General features: G+C 45.6%; 1 protein-coding gene across 1 annotated transcript; it reads left to right on the top strand.

Moving 5' to 3' along the window:
- Positions 1-502: 502 nt before the first annotated feature.
- On the top strand, positions 503-6,203 carry copz1 (COPI coat complex subunit zeta 1). Its single transcript, XM_026998791.2, has 9 exons — positions 503-601; positions 1,240-1,308; positions 2,109-2,190; positions 2,379-2,470; positions 2,580-2,635; positions 2,748-2,825; positions 4,051-4,102; positions 4,385-4,423; positions 5,555-6,203. The coding sequence occupies exons 1-9, from the start codon at positions 584-586 to the stop codon at positions 5,600-5,602; spliced, it is 534 nt and encodes a 177-aa protein (XP_026854592.1). The 5' UTR covers positions 503-583; the 3' UTR covers positions 5,603-6,203.
- Positions 6,204-17,327: the final 11,124 nt, after the last annotated feature.

The raw sequence follows: 17,327 nt of genomic DNA, 5'->3' as shown, positions 1-17,327 counted from the left end.
TACTACTACTACTACTACTATTATTACTTATTATTATTACTATTATTATCATTATTATTATCATTACTACTACTACTACTACTACTACTACTACTACTATTACTATTATTATTATTATTATTATTATTATTATTATTACTATTATTATTATTATTGCTATTATTATTATTACTATTATTATTATTACTACTATTATTATTATTATTGCTACTATTATTATTATTATTATTATTACTATTATTATTATTATTATTGTTGCTATTATTATTATTACTATTATTATCATTACTACTACTACTATTATTATTATTATTATTATTGTTGTTGTTGTTGTTAATAGTAGTAGTAGTATCATTATCATCATCATCAACACTATCTTTTATTTCTATAAGACACATTTTTACAATAAGTGCCATCCATATTAAAGAAAAAACAAACAAAATAAGTAAAATGTTTTGATATTATGTAGATCGTTCAGGCGCAACATCCGGCTCCACTTTGACCTCTCACGCCATATCACAGACGGAAGTAGCGACTCAGTAAAATATTTCAACTCAACGCTACGTTGTCTGCTGTTGGAAAGATGGATACATTAATACTGGTAAAGAATATCTTATTGACGCTTATTTACTGCGAAATGGATGACTCTAAAATTGTCAGCTCAGCTAAAAGTAATTACATGAAGTATTAGCTCTAAAGCAGTACTAGCTAGCCTAAGAGCCAAATGTTAGCAGTAAAGCTGTTTTCTTTCTTTATAGCTAGCTAACCTATCTTAGCTCAATTTGTGCCTCTGTAAGTGCATTTAATCATTAGCTAAAGCTCTTTAAATTAGATATCTAACTAGCCTTTAAGGAACTAAAGCTAACTAGTGTTAGATTAATTAAGTTAACAGCGGGTAGCTAGCTAGTAGCATATCTAGGTAGCTAGTAACTGTGCTTTTTTTTTTTTTTTTTTTGGTCATAGCCTCTCTTATATCACAGACCGGTGGATTAAACTGTGACTGTCTTTTTGTCCACTGTCAGTAACTTACTGGTGTTATCAAAATTTGTGAACGTTGTATAACTAGTTGGCTATGGTTCTGCGCCAGTTGTTCATAGGCTTACAGGCTTATGTCGTCTTATTCACGAGTGAAGGCATCAGACGACCTTTGCCCTTTGGTATGCTCGCGCGCGCGCGTGCTCTGTAGATTGACAGTACTTGCGATTGTTGATGAACTGTCATGCTCGTGTCCTGTGACAGGAGCCCTCGTTGTACACTGTGAAAGCGGTCTTAATTATGGACAACGATGGAGAGAGACTGTATGCCAAGGTGAGACGAGTGCAAATGTAACCCTTGCTACCTTCCTCCTTGGTACTCTAACCAAGGCCTCTCAGGCTACTGTCCTACCAGGCCCCCAGTACAGCATGGCTTGACGGGCGTCATATTTTCGGCCAAAATTATTATAGAGATCGGGTCGTTTAAAAGACTTTCACAACGCGCTTTGTGTGTGTCAGAGCAAGAAATGCAATAAACTTGCATGGCTGGATTTAACCAGATCTGAGCTCACCATTCTATTCTACAGTGTCAGTGACTATAACTCTGCTGCAGACCCCTTAACTGCTTTGTGTAATTGTTTCTAAAATACATTTGACATGTTTTCATTTTCATTACTATTTGGCAGATGCTCTTATCCAGAGTGATTTGCATTTTTATCAGTATGACAGTTTGTGCGCTCCCTGTAGGGATAGCTTCTAACCCCTGTATGTAAACACCATGGCCCAGATCCTCAAAACACTTCACTAGCAACACAGTTTTCTTACAAAAGCCAGTCCTTGGAAATGCATTCTTCTTGAGGAAATTCCCTGTTAATAGTGTCAAACTGACCAGACCGAAATGAGTACCAGAGTAACCAGAAAAGAGTGTGACTTATTCCTCATACTCTTGTGTTGACTTGGACAGTGCCAGTAAGGGACGTAATGAGGGTCTGCCCTGCATACTTAGTTATTAGCTCAGTGTTTGGTAGCTAGAGCTGGCTGCGCGGTGTTAACTGTTTTCACACAGCCCTTGGATGCAAGGGCTAATCTGTGGGACATATTGTAATGTTGGTCCGATTCATATGCCTTTTTCAGTATTATGATGACACATACCCTACAGTTAAGGAACAGAAAGCATTTGAGAAGAACATCTTTAACAAGACACACAGAACAGACAGTAAGTCGTTAATTTTCTTAGAAGTTGCCTTTATTGAAGTATGTTCAGATCTCTCTTTTTTTTTTTTTTTTCCCAGAAGCAAATATATGCATGGAAAGCAAATGGTTTAGTTCTTTCTGTATTATTGCACAGTGGATTATAACGTATTCGTGGTCCTTTTATATGAACAGTGTCCTTCATTTTAACAGGTGAAATCGCTTTGCTTGAAGGTCTTACTGTTGTGTACAAGAGTAACATAGATTTGTATTTCTATGTAATTGGCAGCTCACATGAAAATGAGGTAATTCTGGGAAATCAGACTCTTAAATATAATCTCTCTTGAAATTAAATATATTTCAGTCATCTATACTTAATTCACAGACCTTTCTGTTTATTTATTTGTCCCACAGTTGATGCTCATGTCAGTGTTAAACTGTCTGTTTGACTCCTTGAGTCAAATGCTGAGGTAAACGAGTGCTCTGACTGTTCAACACATTCTGTAATTAAACTTGCTGACAGGTTGAATTGCCTTTAATGCCTTTACTCTTTTTTTTATTTATTAATAATATTTTTTTTAGGAAAAATGTGGAGAAGAGGGCCTTACTGGAAAACATGGAGGGCCTTTTCTTGGCTGTTGATGAGATTGTAGACGGAGGGTATGTACTTCCTTTCTTTGCAGACAAACCGCACATATAAGTCAAAATACAGATGCAGAGAAAACCCTGCTTGCATTTAAGGATGCATAGGACCAAAATGTGCTCAGATGTCTTCAGAAGGTTTTATTTTTAGTTACATTACATGTACTCATTGTACATGCAATAATCCAGACGTGGCACAACTGAGATATGGCTAGTTAAAATATTTCAGTAGAAGGTGCGTTAGTTCATTTTTGCCCCGTTTCTTACTAATTCAGATAAACGGTGACATACCTAGAACATGATATAGAACATAATGAAATATAATTATTTTATTGGCTGCCAGTGAAGAACCATTTGAAAACTTTAATTCTGGAACAGAATCTTGTTTTGGGAGCTCATGACAAAGAAATATCGGACATTGGAAACACTTGACATTTCTTTTTCAGCATCTGTTTACGTTTACGAAATTCAGCACCAGCACATTATAGTGTGTAAAAGAAACAATGCAGTTTTCACGATCTCAGTTGTAAGTGTTTCTGGGTTTAGAATTTCACCACCAAGAGACTAAATGTCCTAATGGGCAGCGCCACCTATCGGGGAGAAATGCCAAACGCCGCTGCCACACCAAGAAGTTTGTAGAGTACTTTGTGTAAAATGATTAGACCCTAAATCGCTGAGAAAGAAGTAGGATAAATCGGTTCTTTGCCGAGCAGTGTTGTAGCTCTCTCCTGATGCTTATCATTTATCCAGATTTCTGTATACAAGCATTCCCACCCTGAGCTAATGGCTACCATGAGGCTCACTTTTGCTAACAACTTGTCAAATAACAAAGTATAATTAATAAACAGACTAGATCACCGCTCTCAAGTGACGTCATGACAACTTTGCTAATCCATGCTTTGTGTTCGCGTGCCAGCATGGAAGGCAAATCCAAAGAGTTAAAAAAACAAACAAAACAAAAAACAGTGTTGTCCGCTAGAGGTGGTGTTTCTTGAACGTTGTCTAATTCACCTTTTTAAGTATAATGTCCTTGTTGGCCCTTCCACTGTAGGAATGAAAAATGATTTGTCTATTTGTCTGATAGCATGTGATGAACAGAAGGAAGCGATTTCCAAACAATGTGGAACTGGTTTGTGTTCGCCCTGTCTGTGGGCCCTGTCCTGTCTCTGCGGCACGGATCGCGGCACCGCATTCTGGTCGAACACGAGCGCCGTTACTCATCCGCGCTTCGCCTTTCCCGCAGGGTCATCCTGGAGAGCGACCCGCAGCAGGTGGTCCACCGAGTGGCTCTGAGGGTAACTGCCTGCAGTCCTGCTTGCTATAATCACTCGCCAGCACAGTCCCAGTGCAGTCAGTCCACGCCCCGCCCCGTGGCAGGGTTTCATTTTTGCATGCATTTGTATTCTGTTCTGACACTGGAGCGTAAGTGCTGTTGGCGAGTATGTTGACTAGCAGATCTGAGTTGCACTATTCGGTAACTAGGCAGAGAAACGTGACGGAAGGGGTAAATGTTTAAAAGCCATATTGCAGGCAGTCGGGTGCCGTCTTTCATTTCTTACCCCCCCCCCCCCCCGCAGGGCGACGACGTGCCTCTGACAGAACAGACAGTCACTCAGGTGAGAAAGCGTTCCCTAGCCTCTACGCTTTCTGTCTCTCCATCACTCTCCCCTGCTTGTTTCCCTCTCTCACTCTCTCCACTCAAACCTCATTAGTAAAATCATCCCAGTGATCCCCGCTCAGCTTCGCCCGAGCCTGCGTTTCGCCCGGTGCCCTGCAACGCCGCTGGGAGCCTGCCTCTACGACACGAAACCCACCCACCCCCCCCTCAAAAAACCCAAGTCAACCCCACCCCCAACCCCTCCCCCCTCAGCCCGACCCCTCTGTGCCTGCCACATGTAAAGCATGATGGCTAATTATTGGCGGCTGTCTGGCAACGGCGGCTCCCCGTGGCCGCGGGAGCTGCGAGCGCAGCCTGATTGATGGTCTCATTTAAGAGGCCTGTGACAGACTGCCTGCATCCCTCCTGCGCCGCTGATTAATGCTGCTCCTTGTCCTCCTGTTTTATGGTTATGCTTTTCCTCGCCTTCCCTGAAATTAAGATGATTAATTAATTCCCGGATCTTTACCCACACCTGCATTACTCCAGCGGCGGCTTTGGGTGCAACCCCATGCTTGTGTGTTTGCCTGTGTTTTTGAGGACCCCTGCGTTCCGTGTGCGTTACACTGTAATGAGCTCGTGTGTAATGGGCGCCCTCCGCGTAACTGCTTACTGCATTAGAGATGTGGCGGAAGTGACCCGAACTGGAGGTGCCGATGGTGCCCGGCCGTTCCTTTAGGAAGGTCGGCGGCGGGTCACTGACGAGCAGCTTGTGTAAGGACTGTAACAACTCTAAATAAGGAAACAAGTGATTTAATGGCACATCGAATCGGTGCGTTAAAATTCAATTACTAGTTTTAGTCTTCCACCTTGCAAAAACTGTTTTGAAAGATTTCTACCAATTCTGGTTGAGTATCTTTGTTTATTTATGGGTGTATAGGTCAACACGCTTTTTAGAAAACCTGATTCTGGCCTTATGCACTAACAAAGTGTAATTACCTTTTGTTCTTTTCAAATTCACAAAGTCAATGCCATAATCTCCATTTTCCTGCTATGCGCTCAGTGTTCAGAAAGAATTTGGCTTAAGTCTTAATTTCTATGAATTGTAATCCAATTTGCCATTTCTATTTGACCCCCACCCCTCGTCCAGGTGCTGCAGTCAGCTAAAGAGCAGATCAAGTGGTCTCTACTTCGATGAGACACCGCCGCGCCTCCCTCACACTGCGATGAGGAGAAAGGCGGCACAAGTCACCTCTCATCTTTTTCACCTCTTTCTTCCCCGTTCACCCTTCTGAACATTCTCCGTGCTGTGAAAGTGTAGGTCCCCAGAAAGTCTTTTTCCGAATGTCCCCTTACCTCAAGATAAGACAGCTCAGCACTCGAGAGCTCAGAGCCCAGCACGCGGAGACGTCACGTAATAATGCGAACTGTGTCCTGCTGTAGACGTTTTGATGATCGGATTGTCTTTTCTGTTCATGTTGCCATGGCTATACCGTGTGTTTTGGTAATGGGAGCAAGGAAGTAGCCATTGTTGTGTGTCACTTTTTACCAGTCCAGGATGAGACCCAGAGCTCTCGGTTGTTTTCTTTTCTTTTTGCTGGACCTGCCCATTAAGGAAAAGTACCGGGGACTTTCTGATTACCCCATTTCAGTTGGTTTTTCGCATGTGTTTGTCTGAGGGATATCACTGCTGTACTGTGTGACCTGAGAACATGATTCATGTACATTCCAGTGGTCGAGGCTAGCTTCTCTCTTCCCAGATCCAAGTTATGACTGAAATAAAAATGACCTTTTCATCATGGGCCGTTTGGTGGACGGTTACTTATGACTGGCTTGAATGTCATATTTCTTCCTTACTGTTCCTCTTTCGAACCAAATGATTTTAAAATTAAAACCATACGTATGTGTCATTGATCAACAGATTCCTTCCACAGAGAAAAGCGGACGGATTCATACGCGAGGTAAGAGCGCCATCTTCTGGCGATAAGCTCAAAGCACAACGTTGCAGGTGATCATGCGTTGTGTGCCTTTGCAATACGTTTCTTTATATTGCATAGTCGCACACACTGCCACTGTGACTGACTTGTTTTCTGCTGTTAAACACATAGCTATATTGGAAAGTTTTTTTTTTTCATGAGCGCCAGGACTAAATTGTGCCGTGAATGATGACGCACGCATCGGTGCAGATCATTATAATTTGAGCACTTTGCTTCATCTGTGTCTCATGAACTGGCCCATTTATGTTGAATATTATGTTGAACTTGGGAATATTATGTAAAATATGATGCTATACAAACTTACTATGGCTATGGCTGCTTACTAAGTCTTTTGTCCACGGTCCGTGATTATGTAGTACTCGTCCTGTTTAGAGTTAGTGAAAATTCCTAATTGTTTGTTCCCTGTCTGGAAATCTCATGGGCATCCTTGCAGCATGTGCCTGTCACAGTAGAGGCACCAGGGAGGACTGGAGCTTTCACATGGATCTGTTCACCCCTCCCCGTCATATGCAAATGAGAGCGCTCCCTGGAGAGACAGGTATGGCGTTATGGATGATGTATATTGGGGTGGGAGAGGTGATATAAGTGCACTCTCACTGATGTAGTCACGCATGGGGCTGATCCCATTAACAACCGGGCTGCGACCATCGTCAGGCCTCAACTAAGGCCTGGACCGCCCGCCCATGCTGATGGACACACACTGACCTCAGATCAGCATTCAACACTTCTGTCCTGTATTTTGACAGGAGCGTTTGGTCCTTGTCTCAACGGTGTCAGACGCTATTTCGAGCTTGCCCTCGTGTTTAGCGCTGTGAAGAGCAGCTTTGGGTCACAGCTTGTTGGGATAGATTGTTTATTTCTGATTGGTAGATCTAGCAAGTGGTACTGCGCAGTCCTCTGTGTCTGTTGTTTCCTTTGCTCGTATTTGTAGGAAAGAGCACCTGACCTGCAGCTCGGTGTTTTTGTAGCACTCCGGTCTGCGAATACCTGGGAGTGTTTGCCGTCTTTGCTAATTGGATTTAGCGCCGGCATGTGAATGAGCATGATATCATTCTTCAGTGTTACGGCTTGTTTAGGCACGAAATGTTGTGGTCTCGCAGCGCCCTACTCGGGCAGGGTTACGGCGTGCCACTTTTCTGTCCGTTTCTCTCCAGCTCAGCCTTTAATAATTACTTGGTACCAGTTTGAAAGCGGTGCAGAGCACCACCTTCGTCCTGGCTGCTGCTGACTCAGGTCGGGGAGAGGGTTAGGCGGAGGCTCTCGCGGAGGTTCGGAGCAAACCCAACCCAGCAGGGCAACATTCCTGATCGTGCCTGCCAGCGCGTCACTGGGGGCTCCCATGAAGGGAGGCTTTATCTCAAACACGACGGCGCCCGCCCTGCTCCATTTCCTCTGCAGATCGAGCGAAGTGGCTCTTTCATTAGGAGGTGATTCACTGCTGCTAGCTGCCGAGGCTGTCAGCAGGGGTGCTACACCAAGGCCTGCTGTGGTGGGTCCGGTCCACATGAACCCCATTCTCGACCACAGCTCTGTGTTAGGTACCAGGATTCTGCCTGTGCTGTCTAAGGCCCGAAAAGTCTTTGACTCGCTATTGCATTCAAAAGATCCACAGTAGATGCTCCTGGCATCGAGAATCCCGGCTTCCTTCGAGTTCAGGGTGCCGCACCGCCTTTTCCCTGAACATAAAGCCTCTTTGTGTGTACTTGCTGGTACGTGCAGTGTATGCAGAGATGATGAGCAAAGCATGCCCTTCACCCAGAGGAAGGGGAGAGAGGGAGTGCAGACGTTTAACTCCATCCTGGGGTGGATTAAGTGGTAGGATCAGCTGTAGCCCCAGCGGGGCCGAGAGGAGGTGAGATTAGCCCCTTCCTCCCCTCCTCATACCTGCTGTTCTCCTGCGCTTTTCATCTGGATTTTCAAGTAGAACCTGCAGGCTCTTGACAACTGTCAGCCGCTAATTACAATGGCACCGCCATTAAAAAAAAAAAAGTAATTTATATTAATTATACCGGAATGAGTATAATGGTCTGAAACGCCATGGCTTGACATGCTGTACATAATATGCCATAAAGTTGTCAAAGGTGTGTGGGCTAGAGGCCTATAATTGATAGATGCATATTGTGTGTGTGTGTGTGTGTGTGTGTGTGTGTGTGTGTGTGTGTGTGTGTGTGTGTGTGTGTGTGTGTGCGTGCGTGCGCGCGCGCAGGCTGGTTGGTGTGCATACACATACATGGGTGAGTAATGGTCAATAAATTACAGTTATCTGCAAGCTTACGGGGTATGTAAGTCCGCTGCAGTGAATGTGAGTGCCTGTGTTTATGTGGGTCACCCCGTGCACCTGAGAACTGTTTAACGAGCATGTATGCGACTGCCATTTAAACTACCATCACCTTCCTGCTCACGTTGGGCTGCAGGAGCACACCACCACACCTCCCGCTGACCACAGCCGTGTAAAAGCGCTCTGCTGGCGATGGTGTTTGTCACCAAGAAGCAGTACCGGAACAATGGCCACAGCGGCTCGGCCTAATCCTGCCCCTACGCGCTTCACTGGGCCGAGCCGTTGTGGCCATTGTTCCGGTACTGCTCCTTGGTGACAAACACCACCGCACCTCCCGCTGACTACAGCCACATAAAAGCGCTCTGCTGATGATGGTGTTTGTAACCAAGGAGCAGTACCGGAACAATAGCCACAGCGGCTCGGCCTAATCCTGCCCCTGCACGCTTCACGGGGGGGAGGTGAGAGAAGTTGTGTAAACAGCTCCGCGCCGATAAGCCGCGTCCTGCCTCGCCAGCCAGCCACGTTTGGCGGGAGGGAATGGCTCACAGGATGGCTGAGGAGGAGAGCCACGTGGGAGGGACCGAGTGCACGCACCCACGCACGGCCAGGACGGGATAATCGTCCCGCTTCGCCGGTCCCAGAGCTGAGCCTCCCGTGCACGCTCACTCACGGGCGTGCTTGCGCACACACCCGTGGGCCTGTGTGGCGCAGCATGCTTTATGGCGTGCTCCCGCCCTCTGTGGGCCCATTTATGGATCCCCATCGACAAGAAAATCATTTCAGCTCGGAGGCCGAGATGGCCAAAAACAACAGCAGTGCCGCAGCTTTTCTCTGCCCTCGACTATAACTCACAGCTATTTCGGCTCCGTACACAACAGCCTTCATCTTTGTTTTGGCAAGGGGTTTTTGGCGGGGTTTTTGGTACTGTTATGGTAAAAACAATTAAAGCTAACAACAGTCATTTCTTTTTGTTCTTCTTATTTCTATGAATTGTCACTCATTCATCATGGTGGTGCAAGTACTGGCCGGGGCTCCCAGTCCTCATGCAGAAATCTTTTGAAAAATTGCTTGACGACAAAATTATTGGCCATTTCCCATTTCCACAACATCCGTATATACAACAACAAAGTAAAGGTTTTGGCCCATTCAGAAAGACTCAGATGTTATTCCTCTGGCTAGATCTCCATGTAAGAGTGTGCATTGTTTTCATGTCTCCCGCCTGGGCGTTTCAAAAGCACATAAATTCAAGCAGAGGTATGCTGCATCCATCAGCTGGGCTGTTGCATATGTCCAAAAGCATGTTTGGATATTTCTATTTTGGATTTGCCTGCGCTATCAGTCATTGGCTTTGGCAGTGGCTGCCCTACTGAAAACAGGCAGCGGCACGGGACTGGTGATGTTCGTGGAGCTCTCAGCCCTCGACAGCTAGCAGCGTAAGAAAGGTTCACCGCCCCCCCCCCCCCCCCCCCCCCCCCCTGGGTAATTTAGAATGCAACAAATATCTCCTTCGAGAGTGTCCTGCTGGGTTACACCCGCACAAGGCACATATACACGCATCCATACTCATCCAGACTCTGCTGTCTTAAGTTGCAACTGCCCTTGTGTGTGTGAACATCTGGCGCCACTCTTGGAGCTCATGGCACCATTGCTGACTGTGTGCAGTTCAGAGTGGGGATAGCCCTTGGGGTTACTGTTTCATGGGCGTACACGCAAAACTGTTGGCCCGTGATTCACATATACATATACATCGACCTCCTAACCTATAAAAGAGGAGGCCGGAATTATTGAGTGTATCATATCTAATGCAGTTCTTGCAACAAGTGGAGTGTTGCATTGACCCTAATGTGCTCAGGATTTGAATTTGGAACAAAGTTAGTGATGTAATTTTTAAGTGAAACGTTCTCATAACTCACTTTTGTGGCAGACACTCGACACTCGATAGCAGTGGTCGCAATAAAGTTTTATGCCACTTTTTTCCCAGCCTGTTATTTATCCTGAACGCAGCCCTAAGGGGAACATGTGTTCCCTCTCTCATGTGGTTGTGCTCGGTCTTGTTTCACTCAGTTTCGGTGCTAACGGGCTCCGTGCGCTTTAATTTTATTATGATTTGCTTGCCCGTGGCTTTTCATGTAGCCCAAGAAAGATGGAGAAAAATATTACGTTTTAGTAGCACACATCTGAGCTTTCAGCTTTTCTTCGAGCCTTTTTTTCCCGCCCTCCTTCACCCTTCTCTACCTTTCCCTCTCTCCACCCTCCCCCATCCCCCTCTCTCTTTTTCACTTTTGGTCTCCCTCTGTCCCTCTCTTTTTCTCTTTCTCTCTCATATTCTTTCATTCCTCCCTGCCCCCTCCCCATGGATTCCCCGTCTGCACCACGGTGCCCGTTAACAGACCCTGGCCTGACAGATTTACCGCCGCCATCCTGCCATTGGCCGCCAGCGTGACAGAGCTGATTTAATGCCGGCCCCTCATTGGTCCGCAAGTGACAGGTAAATTTACAGCTGCACTGTGATTTGATGCTGGGTGCCTTTGATGTGAGTTACAGCTCTGTTGCTTATGGGACACAGAAATGGTGTCAGGTTTCAATCGTAAAACCCTCTCCCTGAGGGAAGGTGCGGGGCGTGCACTACATTCTTGACGTCACGAGAGCAGAAACGAGAGAGAGACGGGGATAGAATGAAAAAGAGGGAGAGGGAGAAGAAGTGATGGGATAGAGCAAAGGAGAGCCTGAGAAAGAAAGAGTGGTCAAAAGATTTAAAGCTGAAGTCTTTTTCATAGAGCCGGTCAAGAATTGTGGAATGTGTTCACATACAATTCACCTACTTGAAATAATATTTCATTCCAATGTCCAACACTAAAAACAAAAAGCCCACACTACATTCAGCATCGCTTGTTTACTTGAATGAGTCCTTTAGAACTGTAAATGTGACTTTCAGCAGATAGTCATCACTGTACGTCATTTCTATGGGCCTAGTATTTATACATTATGAATTTGTGGACTGGTGGACTGATGATCACGTTCCCTGAAGGAAACTCTGACCAGTGCCACACTTGGCCCAGGGTGAGCTCTGGCTTTAATTACAGAGAGCGCGGTGGACAGGCCAACTACACATCGGAGGTGTGGTTCTGGTTGTTCTTGCTGTCGCTGTGGTGACTTGTTTCAAGGCCTGTTCCTGATGTTTCAAATGCCAACGGTGCTTGCTGTGTTGAGGTCTTGACCAGGACTTTGAACGTTCGTTCGTACGGAGGGCTTACATGGTGGGTTTACTAGACACAGCGCAGCGCTAGTCAGAGATGACGGTGCCAGTGACGTTCAACTGAACGTCATCCCCTGTACTGGGCCAGAGCATCCTATCTGTTGTGTACCCTATCATATGTACCCTAACCCTAACCCTAACCCTGACCCTGACCCTTTGTTCTTGAGAAAAACACAGTTTCACACAGTTTTACATTTTCTCTGCCTTTATACCCAAAATTCAGTTCATTCCTCTTCTAAGAGCAGAGAAAACAGACCGAGACAAACCATGAGATGCATGTCTGAGGTAATCGTATTTCATTACAAACTGGAGTTGTGTTCAGTATTGACATATTAAGTTTCTATTTGTTGTATAGCGTGGTCAAAACATTTAGTCTAAATTGACAACATTAAGTCCTCTCATACTGTGATGAGCCACAGTAAACGGCTGTTGTAGTTGATCTGTATGTTTCTCGCAGTTTCATTTTTAAACCAACCAAGTGGAGATCAGGATATACTTCCTCAAGATAAATGGAAACATGCAATTGGTTAACTGTCACATAAATCTTCACTGGTAGATGTCTATCTCTCTGTGTGTGTGTAACTGCACTGCAATTTACCATGAAAAATGAGCAGTCTGAAAAGTATCTTTGAAAATTCCCCAGCAATAAGCAGAAGTTGGCCACATCCAGCCCTTGTCTTTCCCCATTATTATCAGGCTTTACATCTCATACATATTCATTAGGTATCAATGATATGTGTACAACCCCTGAATGGGGTCTCCATTAGGACATCGGAGGGCTGTCTTGCCAGATCGGCCCTGGAATTCATAAAACATTTCAGAGAACACGCTGACGTCGTACCTATTTATGTGACTCAGAACACAGATAAAATAGAGGAAGAAACTGTTCCTACATTAGAGCCCCTGCTGTGAGATTCTTTATGAATATGGATCCAGAAACGTGGTTTATCCCCCCTGACCTTACCTTGCCCCTAAGATCAGTGGAGTACGGCATGACTCATATCTCTTCAAAGCGCTCCTAATGGCCACTTGTAAATCAGTATATCGCCGGGTTGATCAACAGAGGCAAACTGCCAAAGTCACTTTGGCCTAGTGTCTGTGTGGAGACCTGGAGGAGCCTACCTGCTCTGGGCCCTTATCTGCACGTCAGGCCATCACGTTGACAGCTCATCCCTCAGAGCCCGTCAGCAGCCTGCCTGCACCCCTTGTCACGGCCGTGACCCGTGAAAAACATCCCGGGGTGAGGCAGCGAGGCCGGCGCCCTTCGTCAAAGACCAAGGATTGACACGCCACGCTTGTCCGGATGGGAGCCGCCTCGACGTCCCCCCTCCCCCCCCAAATCACCACCACCCCACCCCGCCCCAAAGTGCTGCCCTGCCACGGTTTCTCTCTCCTCTTGGCCTGCTCATGTGGAAAATTGCTGGGGGGGGCGAGAGAAAAAAATGAGAGAAAGGGGGGGAGAGAGAAAGTGAGAGGGAAAGGAGGAAAAGTCATACAAAGACCTTCCCCTTGTCAAAAGTAATTGCGTAACGTCTACAGAGAGGCATTAGGGGCGCGAATTTGGCTCCACGGGGCCCGGATGGCTGCCCGAGCTGCCCGGCCCCTGCGTGGCTCGGTTGGCGGTAGATTGTAGTGCCACGCTCCGACTGCACCGCGTTCTCCTGAACAAAGCAGGGCTTCATGGGACAGAGGGGCAGATTTGTTGCCCACCAGGGGCTTTGGGAAGGTTGGGGAGGTCTAATGCTCACTGCTTTCATTACATTCATTAGCAGTCGGATCTGTCCCAGGAAAAACAATCACATAAATACCTCACAGTTTGGGACCTAAAAGCATACTTTAGTAATAATGTTGTTAAACCCATGACACACACACACTGTTTCAAACAAAATGTCCAGTGTATAATTTGGAACGACAACCAATTAGGAAGGCATGGTGTAATAATTTAAAACAAAACTAATTATGTGAGCATGTAATAAATATCGCATCATAAAATGTATATGTTTGGGGAAAACCATTATGAATTGTTTTGAGGAAAACTAGATTGCTCTTTCAATTAAACTTAATAACCAGAGATGTTGTGGTAAACATGTAGCCATACAGCAAAAGACAAGGAAGGTAAAAAAAAAAAAAAAAAAGAACTTTTATTATGGAGTCCCATAACGATGTTACATGCTGACTCTTCCAGCTGGTCTCGCTACAGACCAGATCTGGAGTGCAGGGAATACCGCTTACTTTACTTGCACTGATTGAGCTCTCCGCTCCTGCTTTTCTGTGCACGGGCTTTGTGCTGCAGCACAGCAGTCTGACAGAAGCAGGTAAGCCAACAGATCAGTGCCTGTCCATTTACCATTAGTGTTTGTTTGAGTACTGAGTGATAAATCTCCTATCTGTTCTCCTATGGGTTTTGAGTTTTTCCCTCATCCAGGAACTCCTCTCCTGCTACCATTTCATGACCTTTTTCCAGGTGCCCTTAGGGTGGCCTCCCCCGAGGACTCTGGAATGCTTTGGCGAGCCAGCAAATGTAACCCAGGACCCCTCTGTTTATATGCATGACGGGGAGTCGTGACCTACAGGGAGGAGGAAAGTCTCCGTTCAGGAACAGCCTCGAAGGGCCTCCGGTCAGGCTCTGCGGAGAGAGCCCCCTGCTGGCCCTTGGGCCGCAGTGCGTCCCAACGAGTCGCTGATTGATGGCGCGACATGGACCCCGCCGCGCGTTAATGTATCCGTCGAGGCTAAACGCCTCTCTCACCGAGCGATTTTTGCGCTCTCGGCAGGGCGCCGGGGGGCGTTCGTCCTGTCACGGGGAATGTGGATGGCTCTCCTGCGAGATAAATCTCGCCGAAGAGCTGCCGGTCAGCTGCGGCCAGCTCTGACACTTTGCGTTCCCCACTGACGGTACATTCTGGGCGAGAACCGAATGAAGCTAATTCCAGGAGCACAAGCTGATATGTTTCTCTAGGAGTGCGATTTCGCAGACAGTTTGGCAAGAGTGCCCTGTGTAAATCCTGACATTATTTTTGGCCTCCAGAATTCTTGATGGTTATGTGATGCATCTGCCCTTTTGCATTACATTGCAATCCAACTACTGCATTGTACAGTTTCATAACATGATATGTCAAATTAACACCGATTGCAGTGTTTATTAACGGAACCGATTATATACGTTGCAGTACAATGGAAAAGAAAATTAAAAACGAAAAGAATGGCATTCATCATTTTAACGGTTTATTTTTGCACTGCGTAAAGGCTCCTACCGTCGAAAAGAATACAGCTGCAAACTGAAGCATTTTCAGCTTCACATGAATATGTATGAATTATTTGGATAAGGCAGGGAGAACGTTTCTAATTCCCTAGAGTCCCGTACCATGTTGGTGACAGGACTCTTCCAGTACAACAGAGAATTGGGGCTACCTAATTAATCTTCCTCCGTGTCTTTACTGTTGTTACCTTGTATCTTAAGATGTTAAAGTGAATGACAAAATGGAGCATTAAAAGCAAAAAGAAAAAAAAATCCGCAGGCATCAAAATCAATCACCGTATATAAATTCAGACCTGCCTTACTGATCAGTTTCCTTTTATTTCGTCTTGCAGTACCAGCTCTCATATCTCTTCTGCTCTGAGTAGAACAAACTCCTAGGCCTCACAAAAACAAGGCTGTGACTTTGATTAATCTGACTCATACTGATGAAAGTTTTTTATTCATGAAACACAGCAAGACGTTGCAGGTCTTCATTGCTGAATATACTTCAGCGTAATTACTGCAGTAAATATAATTTTGAGTAAAGCATATACACTCTCTGAGGACGGGAGATGCTTTTAGAATATTTAATCTACGAATGAAAAAAGAAAGATGGGCTAGGTTTGTATCCACGACACTTAAACGTCTCCAAAATGTAACTTATCTACTTACTATTAGGCGTAGCCTGGAGGTTTCATAAGGGAAGGAGACGCTTTATTAATATTTAATTTTCATCATTTAGGAGCCCGAGTATATTAATACTTGGCTGTGTCCTGGGAGACGTGACGACGGGCGGACGGCGGGACTGAAATTTTAATGAAGATCGCTGCCGCGCTGAAGGCACCGGACACCTCCACGCGCTTAAATATCACCGCTAATTAACACGGAGGCGCGCGCTGTCACGAGCATGACGGATTGTTGTGCGCGGGCTGCTGCAAAGGAAGAGCGGTTCATTTGTTAATTGAACGAGCACGTGTGCTCGGGCTGTGTGGCGAGTGCATTCTACGCCGTGGGGCATTCTTTAGTACGGTATGCATTTTCGGATGCATTATAGAAACAACGATTTGTCTACGTCTTTTGCCTACAAATTAGCCAAACAGATACGCCATATTCCAGGGTTGCCCCATCAGAGTTAAGGTCCAGTCCCGTATACGCCTCTTAAAGCAATCCCGAAGACCTCAATCAGTTCCACTGACTGTGCAGGCTATGACTGGAGATAAACTCGATGGGGCAGTTAATATCCAAGGGAAGGGGAGAATATCAATGACGGAGGCTATGCGCTTCCTTCAACCTCTGCGCTGAGTGCTATTCACCATCTCAGCTACAGTATTATCCATAATTCCTCTCCTTATCCATAATGTTAGAAACCGATTATATCTTAGAACAACTTCGCACCAGAGCTAAACCCGGAGTGGGCCTACGTCGCCCACGTATTTAGATTCATGCAGTGGCACAGCTGACCATGCCATATATCCTAATCAAAGGCAACAATATAACCTAATATGACAATACGTTTTATTAAGTGTGGACTCGTGACATAATGATAGTGCGCTGGGGGTACGCATGGGAGTAGAATTGTGAGCCCTTGCATTAGATGATTGGGTTTGGTCGTGGGTGCGACCCCCCCCCCACTGTTTTAATCATAGAGGAGAATGCCGTTATTGCTCCCTATCCACACGCAGCGTAAATCAGGGCTACTAGTACAACCCAAAGAGAAAGGGTCTATAATCCTCTCAACGAGGTCCCAATGCCACATTAGTCGTTACACTGCTTTGGTTTATACAGTTTCCTGTCACATACATCCACGCCATAGGCAACAGCTCATTAACCAACATCTGTACTGAACATTATAGCCGACGCGTCAGCGGGGCATTAAATTATGCAAACTGAGGCAAAAAAATATGAAGCAAATTAGGACGTCATTGTTTCGCTGATCAGTAATCAAAACCCAAGCGTGACCAAAAAAAAAAAAAAAAACCCTAATTAACCCCGTGTCGTCAACAACGCTGTACTTTAAGATGCTTCCCGCGCATTTCGCAGCTGTTCCGCTGGTCCTGTCATAAACCCTAGTAATAAGCAAAAAATCAAATCAAATCAATACAAGTTCATGGCACCCGTAGAGGTTAAAACGCCACACACGTGCAGTGTGCACTT

The sequence above is a fragment of the Electrophorus electricus genome, chromosome 22 (genome assembly GCF_013358815.1).
Source record: "Electrophorus electricus isolate fEleEle1 chromosome 22, fEleEle1.pri, whole genome shotgun sequence".
NCBI classification, from domain to species: domain Eukaryota; kingdom Metazoa; phylum Chordata; class Actinopteri; order Gymnotiformes; family Gymnotidae; genus Electrophorus; species Electrophorus electricus.
Note: the sequence above shows the minus strand (reverse complement) of the source record. Positions and strands in the feature narration are given on the sequence as shown.

Excerpts from the sequence above, each read along its gene's own strand:
- copz1 (XM_026998791.2), top strand. Across the intron at positions 1,309-2,108 it reads GAGAGAGACTGTATGCCAAG|TATTATGATGACACATACCC; the intron begins GTGAGACGAGTG and ends TGCCTTTTTCAG. Across the intron at positions 2,636-2,747 it reads TCCTTGAGTCAAATGCTGAG|GAAAAATGTGGAGAAGAGGG; the intron begins GTAAACGAGTGC and ends TATTTTTTTTAG.